The 22604-nt window shown below is 32.7% G+C and overlaps 1 protein-coding gene across 1 annotated transcript in view; it reads left to right on the forward strand.

The window, feature by feature from the left end:
• Positions 1-21526, forward strand: part of LOC129221632 (transmembrane GTPase Marf-like) — a 64792-nt gene extending 43266 nt beyond the window's left edge. The window contains exons 11-17 of the mRNA XM_054856157.1: positions 50-281; positions 1545-1647; positions 9625-9845; positions 11252-11404; positions 15254-15450; positions 16764-16898; positions 18786-21526. Coding sequence (XP_054712132.1) covers positions 50-281; positions 1545-1647; positions 9625-9845; positions 11252-11404; positions 15254-15450; positions 16764-16898; positions 18786-18855 — 1111 coding nt within the window. The 3' untranslated portion in view covers positions 18856-21526. The remainder of the gene's footprint in view (positions 1-49; positions 282-1544; positions 1648-9624; positions 9846-11251; positions 11405-15253; positions 15451-16763; positions 16899-18785) is intronic.
• Positions 21527-22604: the final 1078 nt, after the last annotated feature.

The following is a 22604-nucleotide window of genomic DNA, read 5'->3' on the forward strand; positions in this document are numbered from 1 at the left end:
AAATTTGGGACAGTAAGCGTTTTAAGAAGTGATGTTTTTTTCTTCACAGGTCTGAAAAAATGACTATTCGAAAGGAGCAATCAGACCGTTTAGATTTTACTACTCAGCAGCTCAGTATTTTGACGCAGGAAGTTAAGCATCAAATTTGTCACATTGTTGAATCTGTTGAACAGAAAGTTGCTGGAGCTTTAAGTGAAGAAATTCGAAGGCTAAGTATCCTGGTGGATGAATTTGAACGGCCATTTCATTCTGACAGCCTTGTTCTTAGTGTCTATAAAAAAGTAAGTCTTGTTTTTTAAGCTGTTATGTGTAGTTGAATAATAACATTGCTTTTTTGCTCAATTTATTATTGCAGAAACACCCAAGTCATCTGTGAACTTGGCAGTTTCACTACTGTATTTCTTTGAAAATAAAACCTGGTCAAAAAGTTATTTTTGTTGCAAAAGATAAACTAGAAGCTTGCTTTCGGAAGATGTCTTTTTTTACGCACAATAATTGATATCGCTGTTGCAAAAAAGAAAAAAAAACATTTACAATAGAACCCCATTTTTACATTGTCCGTTTTATCCATGATCCCATTTCCAACTTCATTTTTTGCTGGTCCCTGAAAAAAACTACACTAACAATAATGTTGCAAGATTCTGGGCTGTTGTGCTGTGATCTGAGTGTTGTTACTCCAAACGTTTCGGCTGCATCTGCGGCGGCCATCTTCAGTGTTAGCGTGGTCGAAGCTTCCAGGGAAGAGACCTCCTAGCAACTGATGCAGATATCAAAGTGTTGTCACTATTAATGTGGGAAGAGCTAGCTCTCCCTTCAATTATGGGCCATGATTGGCTAATGAACGTTTGTCCTTGTTTCTGGTTGGCTGAAACTAGAGCTCTCTTCATTCTGGTTGGAGATTGGCTGCTGGGCGTCCGTCGCTGTTTCTGGTTGGCTAGAAGTATCTCTCGGGATAATCTGTCTGAGTGTAGCATGCCAGAGTTTGTTGATCTTAATTCCTTCTTCCTTTTTGTTAAAGTTGTCGGGATCTTCGATAATTTCGATCGCTTCTCTGTTTAATTTGGCACTGGGAAGTCCTTAAAAGTATTTTGGTGTCTTTGAATTTAATGTCATGGTGCAACCACTAAAAGTGTGTTCTGTGACTGCTGGTTTCTCAGCGTCGGCCAGGCGGCAATTTCTTTGGTGTTCTTTTATTCTTATATTCTTTTTGTTGTTCCAATGTAGGCTGATCCGCAGTTACAAGGAACTTGTAAACTCCTGCCACGGATTTGTTGGGTAGGCTTGAAAACAGTTTTGATGTTGTATTTGCACAGCAGTATTTCAATTCTGTTGGTGACATTCTCAACATAGTGGAGGTAGGCTGTAGAAGTTGAGGACTCCCACAACAGCTTACAACATTATTAACACCGGCCGTGAGAGCCTTCATTCTTACACACACTAACAATGTGAAAATATTTTGGATTTTACCTTACCCTTTTTCAGAAAGTCAGCATAATACGTTTTTCTACAAACTTATCAAAATAATTTGTCTTTGCCTGTTTTAGGAAATTAATTCTCATGTAGAGCAAGGTTTAGGAAGCAACTTAAGAGGAAGATTGTCTAGTCAAGTACAAATGGCAGTAGAAAGTGCACAGAAAGATATGATTGGTTTGTATTTTCATTTTTGTATCTCTCTCGTCATCTCTTTCCATTATTTTTTAGATGTAAAGTTAACCATTGTTACTTCAGATCTACATTATCCTTCTTTCATTATTTTTTTAAGTTAAAATTACTTTTCTTAAATTATAACTATACCTATGAAAGTCCATATTTTCACAAAAACCGTACTTAGTTGTTTTAAAAAAGGTTTTTTAGATATTTATTTGTTCATAGAGGCACAAGATTCGTACTTCCTTAAAAAAAAACCCCTTAAACTCTGAATTTTATCAAGCAAAATTAAGATCCCTAAAAACCCCTTGAAAAACCTTAATTCTCTGAAAATGTCCTTAACTTTTTAAAAACTGTATTAAGTTCAGTTCCCGTTTTCTTATTTTTTTATCCCCTCCCTCCATCAAATCTTCATCCTCTGCGATATCCACCGAAAATGTATGTTTGGGGGACATGCTAACAACGTCAAACACATGTTTCGCCAAAAACTGCATGCTTTGTTTGAGGTTTTAATCTTTCATCCTATTCCAATCATTTTTAATGTTGGAAGGGTTTTTTTTTAACCATATGCTACAATGCTACTATATATCTGCCTATTTTATTCGTTATTTCAATAATATTTTTATTTCTTAAATTTATTTAGAAAAATGCAAAAGGCAATAAAAAAAAGAGGGTCCAACTTATATGCCTTAAATTCAAATGTTAAAAAAATATTTTTTTCTCTAAAAAATGTAAAAATTTGATATTATTGAGTGATGCAGCCAATATTGAACTCAACCATTTATTCTAAATTTCGGGTGTTAGAAATTGCTGCCTCTCTTTTGAAATTTAAATTTACATAAAAATAAACAAACTTGCAAAAAGTGGTGCAATACAGCAAATTTATACAAAATGGGACTTTAGTAAGCAATAATAATCTTAATATATAAAAATATTCTCTGCGTACATTTGTCACCATAAGGCTTTTAAACGGCTGGACCGATTTTGATAAAAATTTTTCTATGTTACTGAGTTGTGGCAAGCATGGTTTTGAAGCGCGATAGGTCGAATCGGAAACGTTTTCGTTAATTAATTAATTTAAACATTGGATGGATATATCTCTCAAATGATTTATATTTATTTTAGCCTACTTTTGAGCGAGAACTGAAATAAATATTTGACCCGTTGCCAAAGGACAATAAGAAATCCAACTCTGCTTTTTGTAATGAAATTTCCTACTGTGATATGTCAATTGAGAATTTTAGATAAAACATAGAGAGAGAGAGAGAGAGAGTGAAGCCTTCATTTCTCTCTCTGTTGAAAGTAACGATTTTAGGTCCCATGATATATTTTGAAGTAAAGTACTGGAAGGTTCACGCAAAAGGTGTGTTCTGTCGTCATAGTTGAACCATGTGACCGGATCGGTGCTTTAGGTTTTCCTAACCAAATCATCAGAAAAAACCGTACCTAGCAACATTTGTTTCTCGACTGAAATCCATCTGAGTTTTGGCACCAATGTCAAGAATACATCAAGGATTATCTAACTAATCAGTACATTATTAAAGGACAAGATAATGGATTTAAAGATGTAACAAATTTTATTTTCGTCAAGACAAATTACAACAGAGTAGTTCTGTACACAAAAGATCAGTGTAGTGGAAGATCTTTATCTTTGGTGAAAAGAACAAATTAAGCTATACATGAAATTTAAAAAGAGTTTTCTTCGCTTACTGATCGGCTGGATTACAGTAATGTGGTGGCTTGGCGACTTTGGCTGTAATCAATAGAGTTGCATGAACATTTGTTTACATTTTAAAGCTACTGAAATGTAATTTATTGTATTTTTTGTTTATTTGGCGAAATATTTCAAATTGCAAAGAATTGTTTTTCGTTTTTAAAGAGTTTTTAGTCATTTTAGTTGAAGAATGTGTTTTTTTTTTACATCGAGAGGAGGGGAGAGGGATGAGTAATTTTCGCTTATTCAGAGAACTGTTTTTACCGTTATCGTTTTTCTAAACGATATCCTTTCGATTGTTTTATTCTTTTTCATGTGGGGATGTTGCAGTGGGATTTCCCATTTGTTCTAGATGGGTAGTTAGTTTTTAAAATTAATATCTGAGGACGTTTTTTATTCTTTGAGTATGGCCGAAGGAACAAACCATCAAGTACGGGAAAAAAAATAGTTAATAAAACAACTGCTCAGTGCGCATTAGATAAATCAAGTTGCAATAAATATACGCATTCTGGCACAAAGCAGCTTAAAACATTTTCTTTTTCTTTTTACTTATTTTTTTCAACAAAACGGTTCAACCACTAGATAGTTTATTGAAATTTTTTAACTTTTCAATTTACAAAGTTTGAACAGAACATCTGTCGAGTCCTCTAGTAAAACCATAATTTAAAAATGTTGAAGAAAAGAGATTTTAGTTCTTTTCCTTCAATTAACCTCTCACTCCTGTAATCAGGGTTCGTACGCTCTTTCAAAACTCCTCCAATACTCCTTCATTTAGGAAATTTTTTTGAAGAGCCCTTCAAACTCCTACATTTTGGTTTTAACTCCTTCAAATTTCCTTCTTTTTTTACCAAGAGTACATAATCTTCTTCTATGACAAGAACTAAAATATTTCAATCGACAATTTAACTTCATCTCAAGGGCGATTGTATAAGGGCAATTTTAATGTAATTTCGTATATATATACATATATATATATATATTTTTTTGTTTCATAAAGATATAATTTGCAAATTGATATAGAAATCATAAAAGTTGAAGGTGAAAATATTATTAGTTAACTAAGACGTTTCACAATTGAAGTAAAACATGCTTATATGGTGCTTGGCTATTTTTTTAAGTTTTATGAATATTGTTTCTCCCTCCACCACACTCACAGCAGCAAAAGTCAGGTTGTCTAATTATTTAAATATTTATTAATACATACATTGATGTACTATGCTAAGTGAGTGTGTTAAAAAAACAATTGTTTAGTAAATCGCAGATATGATATTGTAAAAAGGGTCATCCACAAGTAAAGGGGGGAGAGGAGTTCATGAAATTGTGATAAGGGGAAGAGAGAGGTTGACATCACAGTTATTATAACAACATATTTATTACAAAAATGACATGTGGCAACAGGAAGAGATAGGTGAAGTGTGACACTTTGTGACAAGGGGGGAAGGGGATCAAATATGTGGAAAAAAAGTGCAACATCATTAACTGACAGCCCATTAGTACTCCTTCAAAATCTCATTTTACTCCTTCAAAACTCCTCGAAAACTCCTTCATTTTATTTCTGAAATTGAGTACGAACCCTGTATAATGTATGCTAAAAAACCAAAACATAATGCTTAATATACAACTTATTTCCTTCAGTTATCCCCATTTTCCTGATCTTTTTTTATAACTGAAATTTGAGAAATAAATACTGTGCTTTAAAAACAATATGTGCCATGTATTGTATTAAATACTACCCAGTCATTTCAAGCATAATTAATAGGGGAAAAATTCCATATTATCTTTGAAACTGGTTAACTAGCCATTTTTTGTTAAATTTTGGAATGTCATGGACTCCAGGGGCTTTTTTGCATGATTTTAAGGATTTTTTTTTTTTTTTTGAGCAATCACCGATTGCTTATTACTTTCATTTGACTGTTTTTGACGTTCCTTTGATTTTTCCTGCCAGCACCAGGGGTCTGGCCAGAGGATATTTGGGTCCGTTAACGGACCCTTCACAAAAATCCGATCAACCAAAACGGACCTTTCACAAAATCCCTATCAAACAAAACGGACCTTTCACAAAATCCCGATCAACCAAAACGGACCCTTCACAAAATTCTGATAAACAAGATCGGATCTTTCACAAATTGTTTTTTGAAGGAGCAAATCTGAAAGCAAAGTAACGCATATTAAACTGATAATTTTTGGAACCTTTCTTAAAGTCAAATTAGAGGGATCAGCTTATACAAAATCTGCTAATTTTGCAAAGAAAAAAAAATCGGCACTCTTGTGATGCTCCTGCAAGCGATAAATTGCTACTGCCAAATAAATATAATGCTTGTTGTTTGCTTCTTGGAAAGAAATTAACAGCTGGAAATAAGTTTGGTTTCAAATAATTTTGTTTGTTTTATCACAGCTAATTAGCAGCTGTGTTGTTGTAAACTTTTCTGAAAAGGCGTTTGGTAAGCACTTTCCTCCCCCACTGATGATTTAATAAACAATAATAATATATATCAGCGAAATGAACTTAGAACTGCAAAGGGATAGTAAGGGTGGGGAAAAAAATGTGATCGCTTCAGATAGGGTTACCAACTTTAAAATTATCGCCATTTAGCGTCTGGCGTTAAACCTTTATAATGACTTGATTAGAAAATATTCTCATCATTTTACCATCTTGTCAATATTTGCATTTCTATGGTGCGGTGGTGCGATGTTCAACTGTTATTTTGTCAGAAAATTATATGGGTTTGATTTTCGATGCTAACAAGGATGATTAACTTTAAATAAACTGTTTTACTTGCCTTTTTTTCTCTTTAGATGTCTACATTTTTCAAAATACAATCTTTTAACATCCAATATAAGAATCATATTTTGTTCATTTTTCAAGCTAACTTCGTTTTATTAGGATGCAAATAAATGAAAAGTCTATTTTTGTTAGAACACGCACTTCAAGTTTTTAAAGCAAAATTCCATTTTCTTTTATGACTCAAAAATTAAAATGCTGAATCAATGGTTTAATTTTATTTTTGCTTTAGCTGTGTCCACAGATATTAATGATATGTTTATCATAGGACTCTAAAATGCAATTTAAAAATAATTTTATCAAAAATATTTCTTTTACAAGCCGTTTTTATACATTTGATGCCTTCACTTTGAGAATTGCGATCTCTTTGCATCCGCTATGGGATTCCGATTTTTTGAATTTTTGATGTTTAGTACGCTTTGTTAAGAAGTAAACAAATAAAATCTATTTTTATTTTTGTTAAAATCACGGAATTTATAAGTTTTAAACGAAATTCTGTGCAATTTTAAGAGTGTCCTGGGTCAAAAAGTTAAATGCTGAACCCCCTCGTCTGAATTTTATTTATTATTATTTTTTTTTTGTTACAATTATTTTAAATGCTGTACAGAAATATTTCTAGTATAATTTAACATAATGTAGAATGGTAGATAAATATTGCTATTTGAGTTAGCGATGCCCCCCCCCCCCCCGCTAAATACTAGAAAAACACCCCAGAATGATATTCTCAACATAGAAGAGGAAAACTCTCTACTTTAAGTTTAAATGATGTAGTTTGTGCCTGCTCTAAATTCTAAAATTTCGATTTAAATTTTTTTTTTTTTTTTTTTTTTTTTTTTTGCGAAATTATTTTATTTTTCACAAAAATAATTCACTTTTCACAAAATTATTTTATTTTTCACAAAAAACGGACCCTGTGAAAAATCCTGGACAGACCCCTGAGCACCCTTTGCAGCATTACCGTCGACCGGGTCCTCACGCTGCTGCTCCTGTAGCGAAAGCCGTCTCCAGGTTGCATCCATGTCCTACACACACGTGCATACATACACAACTACACACACAAACACACACACACGCACACAAAAACATACACACAACTACCCACACATTCATGCCTGCACACAGACACAAACACTTATGCCAGCACACGGACACAAACACACATGCCTACACACGCATACACATACCCCCTACACACAAACACACACGCCTACATACACACACTCGTGATTGCGTAAAACATAATTTGAATTCAAGAGGTCAGAATTCAAATTAATATATATATTTTTTAATTTCCTCCTTTTTGCTCTCTGTCCATTCTCATCCCTGTGGTGCATGAATTTTTAAAATATTATTCACTGATAATGGGACATCCCAGGTAATAGCTCCTCTCCCTGCAATTTGAAAACATTGTTAGGCATTTATTTATGTATGTGTATATATATAATATGTAACAAGTACATACTTTGCCCCCCCCCCTCCATGGAAAACTTTGAAATGGTGTACCTAAAGTTAACTTCATTTCCAATGAGTCCTTAAAAAGTCCTTAGTTTTCACTTTTAAAAATGAGTATGAACCCTGAATCACCACACTACCATGCAAATGAGCTTTTATTCATTTCCAAAGTGTTGCCTAATTTTTAAAGCTTTGTTTAATTTTAGACAATAGCTGCCTATAAAAAAAATTACCTATTTGAGGTCAAAAGTTAATGAGAGTCTTCCTATGCCATTTCAGTGGTCAAAATCTATTTTTAGCTCATTTGAACAGTTGAGAAATAATCTCATGTTGAACTTCGATTACTTTAAACCCATTTTCGCAGCAAAAAGGGAAACTAGAATCAAAAGCTGTTTCCGAAAAAACAATCTGAAGCAATGAAATCTCCTCATATTTTTAAGCAAATTTTTTTCTGAGTGGAAAAATAATGTAAAACTATATATGTTTAGTTTAAAAAATTTTAAAAGAAATATTTTAGTTACTCTCATATCTTAATATATTGTGAGTGAAATTTAAAATATTTCTATTGGTGCTGATTGTTTTTTACATGCCCGAAAATGACTTCTTGAGAGCGACCAACCAGAGGTGAAGAAAATGTTTTTACTGCCAACATTTCCCCCAATTTATATGAAAATTTCCTTAAAATTTTACAATATGTTTTATGTTTCAGATAGAAATTCATTCCTATTACTATAGGTGTAGATAATTTTGGAAGAAAAAAAAATTGTATATTTAAAACTAAAAAAATGAACTGGTAACTTGTAGAGCTAGGAATCTAAAAAGTTAAATTAAGTAAATACATGCAAATTTTAATTAAAATTTCCTATCTAATATTTATTATAAAATGTAAATTACCGTATATACTCGCGTATAGGTCGATCTCGCGTATAAGTCGACCCCCCCCCTTTTTCAGAGAAAAAATCCAGAAAAAATCTAAAACCCGCGTATAAGTCGACCCCCACACTTTCCAAAAACATCGCGAATTATTTTCAAAGAAATTTCAAAATAATGAACACATTTATTTACAAATAAAATAGGAATTAAATAGGAAAACATTTCTAAAAGCCTTCAAACTCGGATTCCGAGTCGGACGCAAAAAAAAAGTTCATTAAAGTCCGCTTCCGTCATCACCGCGTCATCGTATACATCGGCGGCTGCAGAATCGTCAATGACATCAGAGGTTGCGTTCGACGAACCTCACCGGTAAACCGGTAAGTAACCAGTTACTAACCGCGGCGTTCTATGATCAACCGGTTACCGCAGCGGTTACTATTCTAAGCAGTTGATTGGCTGATTTGAGCACGTGATCATTAGCTGTCACGAGATTCACTAACCGGTCGCTCCCGGTCGTGCTCGTCGAACGCACTCTCAGTCTGAATGGCGTGACTGTTGACGATAAATATTTTCATACGTTTCACGATATTTGTTAATTGCTGATTTGATCCTTAATAAAGAAGAATAAAATTATCTTTATTTATGTGTATTATTTAGGTTTTTTTAGTTATTATTTTTGAATAAGTTTACTTTTTCACACGATCAACTTATCAGCAACTACCTGTAACCGCACATCGGCATTTCTCGTAGCTTCCCAGCTCTCGTTGATCGGAAAAATTTTTTCGGAAAATTTGACCCGCGTATAAGTCGACCCCCCTTCCTTTGATCTCATTTTTTGGACAAAATTTCTCGACTTATACGCGAGTATATACGGTACTATCCAACAAATAGTTAATGAAAATATAAAGAGTGGTGATGCAAAAAAATGCACTTAAAAGACACTTGCGAAAAATATCAGAAGATTAAAAAAAAATCAAATCTGCAAAATTTTCCCAGATAGTTCAAATTTCCCCCTATCCTAGATCGCCGGATCAGACATATTGCGCACCTGTGCGACCAACCTCCATGCACAACCACTTTTATCAGGAATTTAGAGTGGTCGCTCTATAGAATTTTCATTGTAATTACTTTACTTTATTTATTTATTTATTTTCAGAACGGATGTCTTCTCTAATACCTCCAGAACATAGACCGAAAATGATGAATGTTCTACCTCGGCACACCTTTGAAGTATTGTATCGTCTGAACTGTGATAGTTTGTGTTCTGATTTCCAGGAAGACTTGGAATTTAGATTCTCACTGGGGTTAGTGAACATGGTAAAATGTTTCCTTGGCCCCAGTAGGTCTAAAAAAGTTCTTGGAAGATCAGCAGAGTCTGTAAGTTTTGTTTAACTTTTGCTCTGTGTTGGTGTTTTTTGTTTATAAGAATTTTTTTCTAGTCTTGCACAGTCCAGAATTGATATTTCCTGATCCAGTCAAAATGTTTTCTTTTCTTTGTTGGTTTTTGTTTTCACAAATAACTGTTTTTTGATTAGTGTTATTGCGAATCTCTCAGATTCAATAAGCATTCGTCGAACTGTTGATGAACCCATGTTCACACTAGTAGCTAATAATTCACTCTGAAGATCTTTACTTGTTTTTCAAGAATTCATTTCACTATTTTGTACAAGAAGTTTATCTGTTAGAGGTGTGAACTTGCGTTTGCATCCACATTTACCCTTCTGTTTTGGAGGCGATATCTCAAAATTATTTTGTGGATTCATAATCCAAGAATTTCCATCCATTTTCCAACTTTTAACGGCTGCCGCATTATCCTTCACAGTCGTAGAAGTATATGCTGACTAAGGATAGCAATTCTAGCCCTTTTCCCTGGAGTGATATCTATTTTTAAATACTTGTCAGAAGCAGACAATTCACACAATCGACCACATCTTACAGCAACTGATCATGTTGTCAAATCAGTTTAGATTAGTCAAGAGCAGTCGCACGCTTTTAAAAACTGCAGTTGAAACTGGTTTGAGGCAGAAAATCCCCAAGAAAGGTGCAATTTTCTTTAAAAATATGTTTGTCGCAATTTATTTGCACGGTACTGTATATAGTAATGGTGTAATTTTGATCAAAAGATCATCAATGTTCAGTGATGTTCCCATCAATTTTTCTGAAGGTATACTCTCTGTAATCCACTACGCACAATTTGTCTATGTGATCATTTACATAGTATGTCATAATATGAAAATTTATTAAGCTTGAGGGTATACGCTATGTGTCTAAAAAATGTTTGAGTATACGGCATATATGGAGTATACCCAATGGGAACACCGTCGATGTTCAAAAATTAGTTGTTCTTGGGAAGAACAATGACTACCGTTTAGCTAAAAGACAATCAGTAATGCTAAGCATTTTTAATTCCAAACAACTTCACAAAGAGGAAAGTAAAATGAGAAACCAGAGTGAACAGCATTTTGTCATTCTATAATGAATAGAAGAAAGAAATACTTTATCTATTTTTGTTTTGTAAAACAGGTTAGGAGCTACTGTGACCCCTTCCCATCTTTCTAGGTTTAAGGTTTGATATTTACACTTCTGTGAGGCTAATGATAAAAGGATTAAATATGCTCTCAAATAAGGCATATTATGAAAAGGCAGATAGTTCCATTACATTCAGATGTTGTTATTCGATTTATTAAACAGCAAACTACTAGAGAGGTCACATAAACCCCTCTGTGTTTCTAGTGTTATCTACTATTCAAAAATTGTTCTGAGCTGTTTTTGTTTCATTTCAGGTGCCCTGGCCTGTTCCAAGCACTCCTCAGACTCCTAGCAATGAGGTGCAGGTGATGTCACCTGCACCTGAATATTTTGCTTTAATTCAAAGGCTTGCCCTTTCTTCACCATCATCCCAAACAGCGGTTGGACTTTTAGCAATAGGGGGTTTTGTAAGTTGAAACCTACTCATTCATCTCTAAAGTTATTTAGGGTAACGGCACCAGTAACAGACATGCTTACGACATCGCTCTCAGGTTACCTCAGTTTTCTGAGCCTTTTAATGTATATTCAGTAAGTTACCGCCCTATAGCCAGGGCTAAGGCAGAAATACATGAACCTTTCTCTGGTCAGTGCTAATTCTGTATTAGCTACCAGTTTGTTTTGCACTCTTGGCTTCCTTAAGAGGTTTTCCACCTTCAGCTCAGTCTCTCCTATGCCGGGCTGATGAGTGCTAATAAGCACGAAACTGCAGTCCTTGGCTGGAATTGACTGAGCTGGTGGTGTATTTCATGCCTTTTAATATATGATGACTTTTTAAACTATTTTTCTCTCATGCAACTGCATCTCACCTAACATTTGGCTGCTTCTGGATCCTCTAAAGTAGTTAATTCTATTTTTATTTGCCCAATTTAGAAAAAGGTTCAACCCTCAGTTAGAGCATTGGAAAATCTGATGATACCCAGGAATAGACTTGATGAGAAGATGATTGATAGACAAAATTCCCTTTTTCTCTTCAAAATAGTTCTTAATTTTTAGAACTCAAGCCTTATTAAATTCAAATGAACATGAAACACCAGCTGACCTCATGCTGGCTGGTTATAACATTCCACCACTACCTTGTTCATACCAACTGGTTCATGAAATACACTCTGATAACACTAGATGTCTGCACCATATTCACTGTGCAACATCAGTTTTACCTGCCTAAAAGGCTTGTTGTTTAAATCCAAACTTAGGACTGTCTGTTACTGGGCCCTTGTCTGTTACAGGTGACCTTACCCTATGTATTTTTTATTTTTATTGAGGTTAAAATAAAAATATTGATGTGCAAAGGTCCATCAAAAAATTCATTTTTTTATGAATTATTTCTAAGAAAACGGTTCAATTAAATTTATTAAAGCCTTTTGCGAATTATTATTTATGGTTTTAAGAATATTCTATAAATTTTTGATCAAAAAATATCCACAGACAAGCCGGAAACAGAGTTTTTCCCAGAGTTCCTTTGGAAAAGATGATTTGCGGTGTTCACTATCTCAGCTGACATTTATCTGAAATCAAATTCTATTTGAATTTAACCAAAGTATTAATTAATCCTCCCGCCTACATTCTCAGATTTTTTTTGTTTGACTTTAAAATTTTTGGCTGCTATTTGAAGTTAATAGTGCTATTTTTTTACCGCTATTTTGTTGGTAAAAAACTTATTAAAAAAACTCAAACTCAATGTATGGGGGAGGTTTCTTATATGCAGAATGTGTCTACAAAATTTGAAATGAATCGGTCAATTGGTTTTAAAATGGGAGTGAAAACAGACTTTGAAAAAGTGGTTTTGAGAAAAAATGCATTTGAAGTTTAAGAAGCTAAAAAGCATCAATTCAAGCTCTAGAGAGTACAGTCCCTGCAGCAGCTTCGATCTCCCCAGCCTCTTCTTTTTTCATTATTTATTTATAGTATATTTAACTAACCCGAAGCAAACAGCACTAACAATCTGAGCTTCTGCTGCTGTCAGAACTGCTGCATTCTTCGGCAGCTGTCGAAGCTACAGTTTGAAAGAGTGGAGACTTGATAACTGAATTTTGCTCAAAATAATTTGAAATTTTGGGAATATATTTTTTAAATATTTAACTACAAGACGAAACAAAAAAGAAAAAATCACTTTTTTGAAACTGCAAGCCCCCTCCTCCTTAAAGAACTGTTTGTTAAAAACATTATAGCATTAAAATTGCTCAAGCAGCAATAAGAATTGTAGAGGCGTATGTTTTTCCGTACTTATGCTCCTCCCCCCCCCCTTTTCCCTTTTTTTGCATTGAAAAGGGCTCCATATAAACTTGAAACATATGTTTGCTATTGCTCTTTCAGGGGTCTGGCCAGAGGATATTTGGGTCCGTTAACGGACCCTTCACAAAAATCCGATCAACCAAAACGGACCTTTCACAAAATCCCGATCAAACAAAACGGACCTTTCACAAAATCCCGATCAAACAAAACGGACCTTTCACAAAATCCCGATCAAACAAAACGGACCTTTCACAAAATCCCGATCAAACAAAACGGACCCTTCACAAAATCCCGATCAAACAAAACGGACCCTTCACAAAATTCTGATAAACAAGATGTTCTGATAAACAAATTGTTTATTGAAAGAGCAAATCTGAAAGCAAAATAACGTATATTTCTGTGTATAAACCGATAATTTTTGGAACCTTTTTTAAAGTCAAATTGGAGGGATCAGCAAATAAAAAATGGGCTAATTTTGAAAAAAAAAAAAAAAAAAAAGAGAAAAAGAAAAAATCGGCACTCTTGCGATGCTCCTGCAAGAGATAAATAATTGCTACTGCCAAATAAATATAATGGTTGTTTGTTTTATCACAGCTAATTAGCAGCGGTGTTGTTGTAAACTTTTTTGAAAAGGCATTAGCAAGCACTTTTCTCCGCTCATGATTTAATAAACAATAATAATATATATCTGCGAAATGAACTTAGAACTGCAAAGGGATAGTAAGGGTGAGGAAAAAATATGATTCAGATAGGGTTACCAACTTCAAAACTATCACCACTTAGCGTCTGGCGTTGAACCTTTATAATGACTTGATTAGAAAATATTCTCATCATTTTGTTGGCTTGTCAATATTTGCGTTTTTACGGGTGCGGTGCGATGTTTAACTGTTATTTGGGGAGAAAATTATATGGGTTTTGATTTTTCGATGCTAACAAGGATGATTAACTTTAAATAAACACTTTTAATTACCGGTTTTTTTTCTTTAGATGTCTACATTTTGAAAAATGCAATCTTTTAACATCCGATATGAGAATCATATTTTGTTCTTCTTTCAAGCTAACTTCGCTTTATTAGGATTCAAATAAATGAAAAGTCTTTTTATTTCTGTTAGAACTCTCATTTCAAGTTTTTGAAGCAAAATTCCATTTTCTGTTATGAGTCAAAAATTAAAATGCTGAATAGATGGTTTATTTTATTATTATTATTATTTTTTTTTTTTTTGGGGGGGGGGGGTCAACTGTGTCCAGATATTAATGATATGTTATCATAGGACTCTAAAATGCAATTTTAAAATAATTTTATCAAAAATATTTCTTTTACAAGCCGTTTTTATACTTTTGATGCCTTCACTTTGAGAATTGCGATCTCTTTGCATCCGCTATGGGAATCCGATTTTTCGAATTTTTGATGATTATTACGCTTTGTTAAGAGGTAAACAATTGAAATATCTTTTTATTTTGTTAAAATCACGGAATTTATAAGTTTTAAACGAAATTCTGTGCTTTTTAAGAGTGTCTTGGGTCAAAAAGTTGAATGCTGAACCCTATTCTGAATTTTGTTTTGTTTATTTATATTTTTGCTACAATTATTTTAAATACTGTACAGAAATATATCTAGTATAATTTAACATAATGCAGAATGGTAGATAAATATTGATACTTGAAAGAGCGATGCCCCCCCCCCCCCCCCCGCCAAATATCAGAAAAAAAAATCCAGAATGATTTCTTGTCATAGAAGAGAAAAAAGTTTAATTGATGCAGTTAGTGCCATCTCTAAATTCTAAAATTTCGTTTTAACAAAGAACATTTTTTTTTTTTTTTTTTTGCGAAATTTTTTGATTTTTCACAAAATTATTTGATTTTTCACAAAAAACGGACCTTGTGAAAAATCCTGGACAGACCCCTGTCTTTGGGAAATTTTAAAGTTGTAAGGTTTTTAACTTTTTACACAATGGGATATATTTTAAAGCCTAACTAGTTTTAACGAAGATATTTATAATTGTTTTTTTTTCTTCCCCAATTAGATGATGAGAGCAGTTGGTTGGCGAATCATAGTAGCCTCTGCAGCCATCTACGGCCTACTGTATGCCTATGAGAGGCTAACGTGGACAAATAAGGCCAAGGAGAGGGCTTTTAAGAAGCAATATGTTAACCATACCACTAGAAAATTGAGACTTATTGTCGACCTCACTAGCGCTAATTGCAGCCACCAAGTACAACAGTAAGTATTAAGCAGTAATGAACCGTCCATAAGCCAGGGTTAAGGCTGAATTAAGGCAATATAACGACAGACTGGTCATCACATACAGAGACTGCTGTTTCATCCTTGTTGTGGACTCATCAGTCCAGAATAGTGAATAACCAAGCTGGAGGTAGATGTCATCTCATTGAAGCTGAAAGTGCCGACAAATTGGTAGGTACAATAAATTTAGCCCACCAGCAAAAGTCCGCAGCAATGGTGATTCAACTCTTAAAGTGAAGAGCCTCCAGCTCAGTCATTCACTATTCCTGACTGATGAGTCCACAACCAGGACAAAACTGTATTCTCTGAATGTAAAAACCGGGCTGTCAGTATGTTTCATGAACAAGAAGTGTTTTGCCTACATTTTTGTCTCTGAGATGCCAATGTGGCAAATCCATTTTTCAACATTTTATGAATTTTAAAAATTTTATTGGAGTTGTTAAAGCATGAAAAGTGTATAATGTGCGGGCATCTAAAAATCAAATTTTTAGAAATTACTCTTTGATTAATTAATTTTTCAAAAAATATTTGTGGAAAAGAAAGTCTAAGTGACTAAACTGACACATTGAGTGTGGAGACACTACTTTTTCAATTTTTGTTATTAGTTCACACTTACTTCCTGTGATCAGATTCTTTTCAATTTGAATGGAAACCGGATGACAATGCAATATTCTACAATCAGATTAATTAACTATTAATTATTAGTTACTTCCAATTTTAATTGACATTTTTGCACAAATCCTCTAATATGAAGACGAAAAAATGCTCGCAAAAATTAGAATTAAATGCAGTATAACTTCAATTTAACAATACCTGAAATAAAAATTTCCTCAATTTAATGATACATTTCACTGGTCCGGATTCAACTGCATTGAATGTCTATGCTCCTCAATTTAATGATATCCTTGATTTAACGATAACTTTTTCCAGTCCCTTCACAATCTTTGAATCGGGGTTATGCTGTATATATAGAAACCCCTGATTTTTCTGCATCCAATAAAATGTGTTCCAATGTTCCAAGGTAATAAGAGTGTGAATTATAATTGTTTTTAACTAATTTCATGCTAAAATATTGTTGAAGCTTCAACTGGAAATTCATTGTTGATCACTTTCATTGTTGAACAGATGCTTTTTATTAAAATGTGTCCCCAATTTTTAAAGCAAGAAAAAAAAAAAAGGTTTCCAAACTTGACTTAAGTAGGAATTGACTAAAATTGTTTTTAAAAAAATTGTTCCTGGTTATAAATATTTTTGTTAGGCTCTGTAACTATTAATAAACTATTTATTTTTAGGGAACTTTCAAGCACTTTCGCTCGTCTATGTCATCTTGTGGATGAAGTTGTGTCCGATATGCAGAATGAGATTGGATTGTTGAATCAAGATACGCAGAAATTAGAAGAATCAGCTCTTGCAGCTCGAAAATTGAGGTTTGATCCTATTACTTTTAATGTTGCTTTAATTTGTTATTTTTGTATCTCTGATATATTGTTGAATATTTTAGGCACAACATAATGTTGACTTATATGGGAGATTCATTCAAATCTAGAAAATTCTTTATGCTCAAACGTGAACTGCAGCAAAATTTTGTCAAAAAAGCATAAATCTTCTCCCCCTGCTAGAGAATAAATCTTATCTGCCTCCCCCACCTTTTGTGGAATTGCATGCTTCTGAAAGAATTAAACTCACAAATTTTTTGAACACTAAAACTGCAGACATTTCTGTATACCTAAAACCGGGGGCAGGGGTGAATTTGATCCAAAGCTTAAAATGGGTAGCTTGATGTTTAGAAGCAATTAAAAATCATTTTTGATGAATAAGAGTACTACTAAGATTATACAATATAATAATAAGATATAAAAAAACAGCCTCATTAACTTTAATCATTTATTCATTTCACTTTGCAGTGTACATTTTTTAGCATATGTGAAAAATATTAATATTTAGAGAAAATTCTCGAAAATTTTAGGAAGAAAGAAGCATTCTGTGGTTTACTTTATTTATAATATATTGCTTGCTTGTTTTTTAATGAGTAAATCTACAAAAAATGCTTAGTCAAAATGTAAAAGCTCTTACCAGCAATATAGAGACATTCTTCATGCTTTACATGCAATTAGCAGTTTTTAATCGTTCTGATCTAGTTGTTTTTTGATCAAAGCATAAAAATCTCAAAAATTCCTCTAAACTTGTCTCTCGCCATTGTTTTATGAAACAAAGGAGGACCCCAAACAATTTTGCCATAGACAATCAAGTTCAAGGCATTTTGCACAGTATAGACCTCGAGCCCTCTCGATGGTGTGGTGTGGCATTGACAGCATTTGAGAGAGTGACTTTTGATGGGGCAGTGAGGCTTGCATGTACCAATGATCTGGAGGTCTATACCGGCAGTAGCTTGCTACTGGAAGGGCCTCCTAAAACAGGCAGGTCAAAGGGTAGGTGCCAGACTAAAAAGAACACCACCACGAACCAAGACAAACTTATACCTTTCGGTGCTCAGATCCCTCAGTTCAACGGAAGCTGCTTATTTCCTCTTCCAATGATGTCGTTGATGGCTGGTATGCAGCCAGGGTACTGGGCTCTTCTTTTGACCTCAACTGTGATAGAGCGTCTAAATCAGCAATTTCTAGATTGGCAAGCAGACATATAAAGAGTCTCTCATTCTTTGAAGGCAAAAAAACTTTTGTGGTCTGCTGTAAGTGAGCAGGCCTCAGCCGAACACATCCTGGAACAAACACATCCTGGGTCTTATCAAAGAAGACTTGTATGCCTCCCCTCTTCTTGTCCTTGACTTCTTTAGGGACAATGATTTACTAGATCTTATCTGACTCCGTCAGACAAGCAGAGGATTAGAAACAACAAAGCTACTTTTCACTCAAATTTGCAACACAATGCGCATTAAGAAGCACTATTTTGAGTAACTTTTTCACCTCACACAAGTTGATAAGCAAAGCAATGTATCAATGGGGGAAAACCTTTTTTTTTCTTGTTTTGGTTGAATTTTTATGTATAAAGTGAAAACAATACTTTCCTAAAAACTTTGACTGAAAAAGGAGTACATTCGAGATATAGAGACAACTTTGTATTGAAAACACTAATTATTTTGGGGCCGAATGAAAACTTTGAGATAAAGGAATGTGCAAGTTATAAGGCTTCGAGTTATCAAGCGTTGACTATATTTATATACAAATATGATTTTAATTGAAGGCTTAATTTTTTCTTTAACACAGATATTAATAAATTTCTATATTAATAAATATATTTATGTTAGTATATGACACATTTAGATCTAATATAATTCATTTATTGTTCTTTTTTAGAAATAAAGCTGATTATTTATACAGTGAATTGGAGACATTTACAGAACAATACCTACAATATGATCAGTGAAGAAAAAAGTTTTTGGAAGAAAAATAAAGGCTGTTAAAACTAGCTGTTAGAATGCTGTTCTGAAAAAAAAAAGAAAAACTTAGATTTTTAGCAACCAGCTTATTTTTGTTCATAAATTAAATCTTACCAAAACTCTATCTTCATCAAAATGTTTATTTTGGAAAATATTTTCTATATTGCTGAAAAGTTATGTATTGATAAATCTTTTTATTCACAGATACAACAGTTTGGGGGAAATATTGCTGGTTTTTGTTAAGTTGACCCAGGTAAAATTCTGCAAAAAAAGCTGTTAGATTTTTTTTCTTCTCCAATTGGAAAATCAGCTGCTTCAGAATATTCAGAACAGTATACCTTTGCATATTGTGTAAAATATTAAATATGAATACTTACCGGTTTTTGCTTAACTTACAAATATTTCATTTTTAAAAATAATTAGTACCATCTACTCTTTGCTTTTACCTATTTTCAAAGTTGCCCTGTGGAAATTTATGTATATTTTTAACATTGATGAAATTCTGCAGCATTATTACCCCATTAGATTACCCATCCCTTTTTTTGCTACCCCATCATTACCCTTACCTGTTTATATCCATGAGTTATGAAAAGGTTGTGATTTGTTTTTTTTTAAATACCTTTGTATAAAGAATTGCATTTAAAAATTGATTTATATAAGATAAGCCATAAGTACCTTTATCGCTCTGTTTTAGTAAAACTTTACCTGCAATAATAAAATAGTTTACATTGAATTTGGAAAAATTTTTGGGAAGTTAACTTTTCTTTCTATGGAAATTGTTGCTATATGATGCAAACAAGAATAATTCTAAGCCTACTTTACATTACTAAATTAAATATCTGCAGATGGTTAACTATAAATTCTAAAAATGTTCTTTTACTTTACAATTGATTGCATTCATTCACTTAGCAGATCAAATTTTGAATCTCATGTGATAACGCATAGTATTTTAAATTACCTTATTATTTGCAGGCATCCCTCATATAACACGGTACTTCTACAACACAATTTCGATATAACACGGTACGCAACGTGAATTTAATACTTTATGATTTTGATATTACACAAATGTTATCTTTAAAAAAGATGGACTTTTGTTTTTGCTTAATACATTCTGTTAATGGTTGATAACTCTAATAAGTTTTTATTTTGTTTTTATGAAACTTTGTTTCCATATAACACGGTACATATAACTTGATTTACATTATTTCAGTCTTGTGTAACATGGTTTCGATACAACGCGATACATATTGACATGATTTTTACTACGTACATAATTAATTAGTGTAAAAAATAAGTTTAAAATTTATTTTTGAAAAAGTCTCATATAACGCAGTTTCAATACTACATGGAACAAACTAACAGTGTTATACGACAGATGCCTGTATGTGTTTGTCATTTTACAACTATACTATATTTTGCCACATACTAGTAAAAGTTTAACTGCATGATAAGCTACTTTTTTGTAAAAACAAAGAATTTTTTTTTCTATTCATTCTGAGAAGCATTATGGAATAAAAAATAATTATGTTGAAAGACATTTTCCAAATTGATGCAAATCAACCGAGAAAATTTCTTTCTATTTTACTGAAGAGACTTTGGCCGCTTGAAAAAAATTTATTTCCAAAAAATATTTCTAATCTTTCTTCTTGGTCTATGAGGTTTTCATTTTTTTCTTGCTGTAATGCGAAATTGATAAACCATTAATGCAAGTCAACAAAATTGAAGTTGTCTTTTTTAATATATTTTTTATTTTAGAAATATAACATTTGTGCGTAACATAAGCATCTAAAGCCATTAGTTCACGAGCTCTCCAGTACTTTCTAACAATGTGCTCATATTGGGATAGCACAATACAACTTTTTTTTAAATATATAGTACTTCCTGAAATGTATAATTATTGATATTTTTTTGCCTACATGGCAGGCGTCAAAATGAGAAGTTATTATTTATTCTCTTAGAGAATCCATCAGACTTTTAAATTTATCTTATTTGTGTACTATTTATTCTTTCAACTGATTTTTAAACAGATTTTTCTTTCCTAGAACACTAAAAAACTGGAGTGATTTTTTTTGAATTGCTGAGAATTTACTGTTTGTTTAGCTTACATTATACCTAAGTCTTAATTCAATAATTTATAGCCTTAGTTTGATTTTCCAACACCTCTCAATATTGTTTAACTTGTTGGTTTTTTAGCTTAAGTTTGTCTTTCAATTTATCTTTAACTTGTTACATTTTGTTGATATGATGACTAGTCTTGTAAATGTCGATCATGTATAGTTGTTGAATATTTTAACTGGTTTATATCTCTAGCTGTACACAAAACCAAAAAATAATTAAATGGCCAACTTATGATTGCATTTTATTATAATTATATGTTTTAAATTTTAGGCATCTATTAAGTTAATGTTTTATTTCAAGATAAATTATTTTTCTATTTATGTTGTATTTAAACAATCAGCTGTCCTATATTAATTGGAAAAGGTTGCAATATTGTACATTATTTTATTTTTAAAAATCTGATTATTTTAAATATCACTGGTTATTATTTTAAGCAAAAGTTTTCATGTGCTGATTTTGAAAAATTTAAAGTGATTTTTTTTTTTTGCTTGAAAGTATATGAAGATTAACAGCATGTGTATGTAATTAAGTGTAGGAATAAATATTTTTTCTGTAACTGGTTTGGTCTTGGTGCTTTTTTACCAACTTCAAGAAGAAACATAGTTTGAAATTCATACCATATATCCCCCCCCCCTCCCTGTCGCCTCATCCATAGCCTCTAGTTCGATAAACTGATGTCCTTGATAGTTTGTTTTTAATAGATAAAGGATAATCAGACATAGTTTATGTACCTTTTAAACCCCATTTGAGGTAGTGAGAAGCAAAGGGATGCAAGTGCCAAAATTAAAAATTTGGAAATAACCAGTACACATGGTAGGTGAACCTCTCCTCTGTCTTGTTGCAAGAGATTGTACTAGTAGCCCTGGTAAGTGCTGCGGTGCAGCATGAATTGGAAAAAAAATTCAATGAAAGCATACCTAGGATCTGATCTTTAAACACGTTTTACTCGAAACTTAAAATAGTCCACTTGCATCCCTTTGCTTCTCACTGCCTCATTTGTCCTTTGGGAAAAAAATTATGTACAAAATCAGTAATTTCATGTAAATTTTTTCTTTGATATATCCATATTATATAATTGATTTTAAAAACATTATCGCTAAGTAAGTTACTCTCCAATGGGAATTAATGGGGATTAGTTTTTAGTAACAATTGTCCAATGGGTTAGGCACCTTTCTTTCATAATTTTTCAAAAATACTAAGTATTTATATAAATAATGTAACAAATTTTGGGATAGTCTAATGTGCTAGTTCCAAAATGTATTTACGCTGGAAAAAACTTTTGAAAACAAAAATGTATAAACAGCCTTATATAACATCATAAGAAGGATCCAAATTACCATTCATCATGAATGGTGAATCAGGTAACTAAATTGTGTTGACAAAAATAAAATAATTTTTGAAACAACATTGATAATAGTTTTAACTTTAATTTTTGAATTTGGCTGGAAATCAACAGATAAAATCATGTAACCATAAATCAATTACAAACGTATATTTATGTGAATACTTTCAAGTTGCTCTGTTACATGTTATCTCTAGTCTTACTGAGCACATGCTCGAGCAACATTTCCATTTTTAGCTAAAAAAATATTTTGAGTTTTTGAGCCTGGTTCGA

This window comes from Uloborus diversus, chromosome 4 (genome assembly GCF_026930045.1).
Source record: "Uloborus diversus isolate 005 chromosome 4, Udiv.v.3.1, whole genome shotgun sequence".
NCBI lineage: Eukaryota > Metazoa > Arthropoda > Arachnida > Araneae > Uloboridae > Uloborus > Uloborus diversus.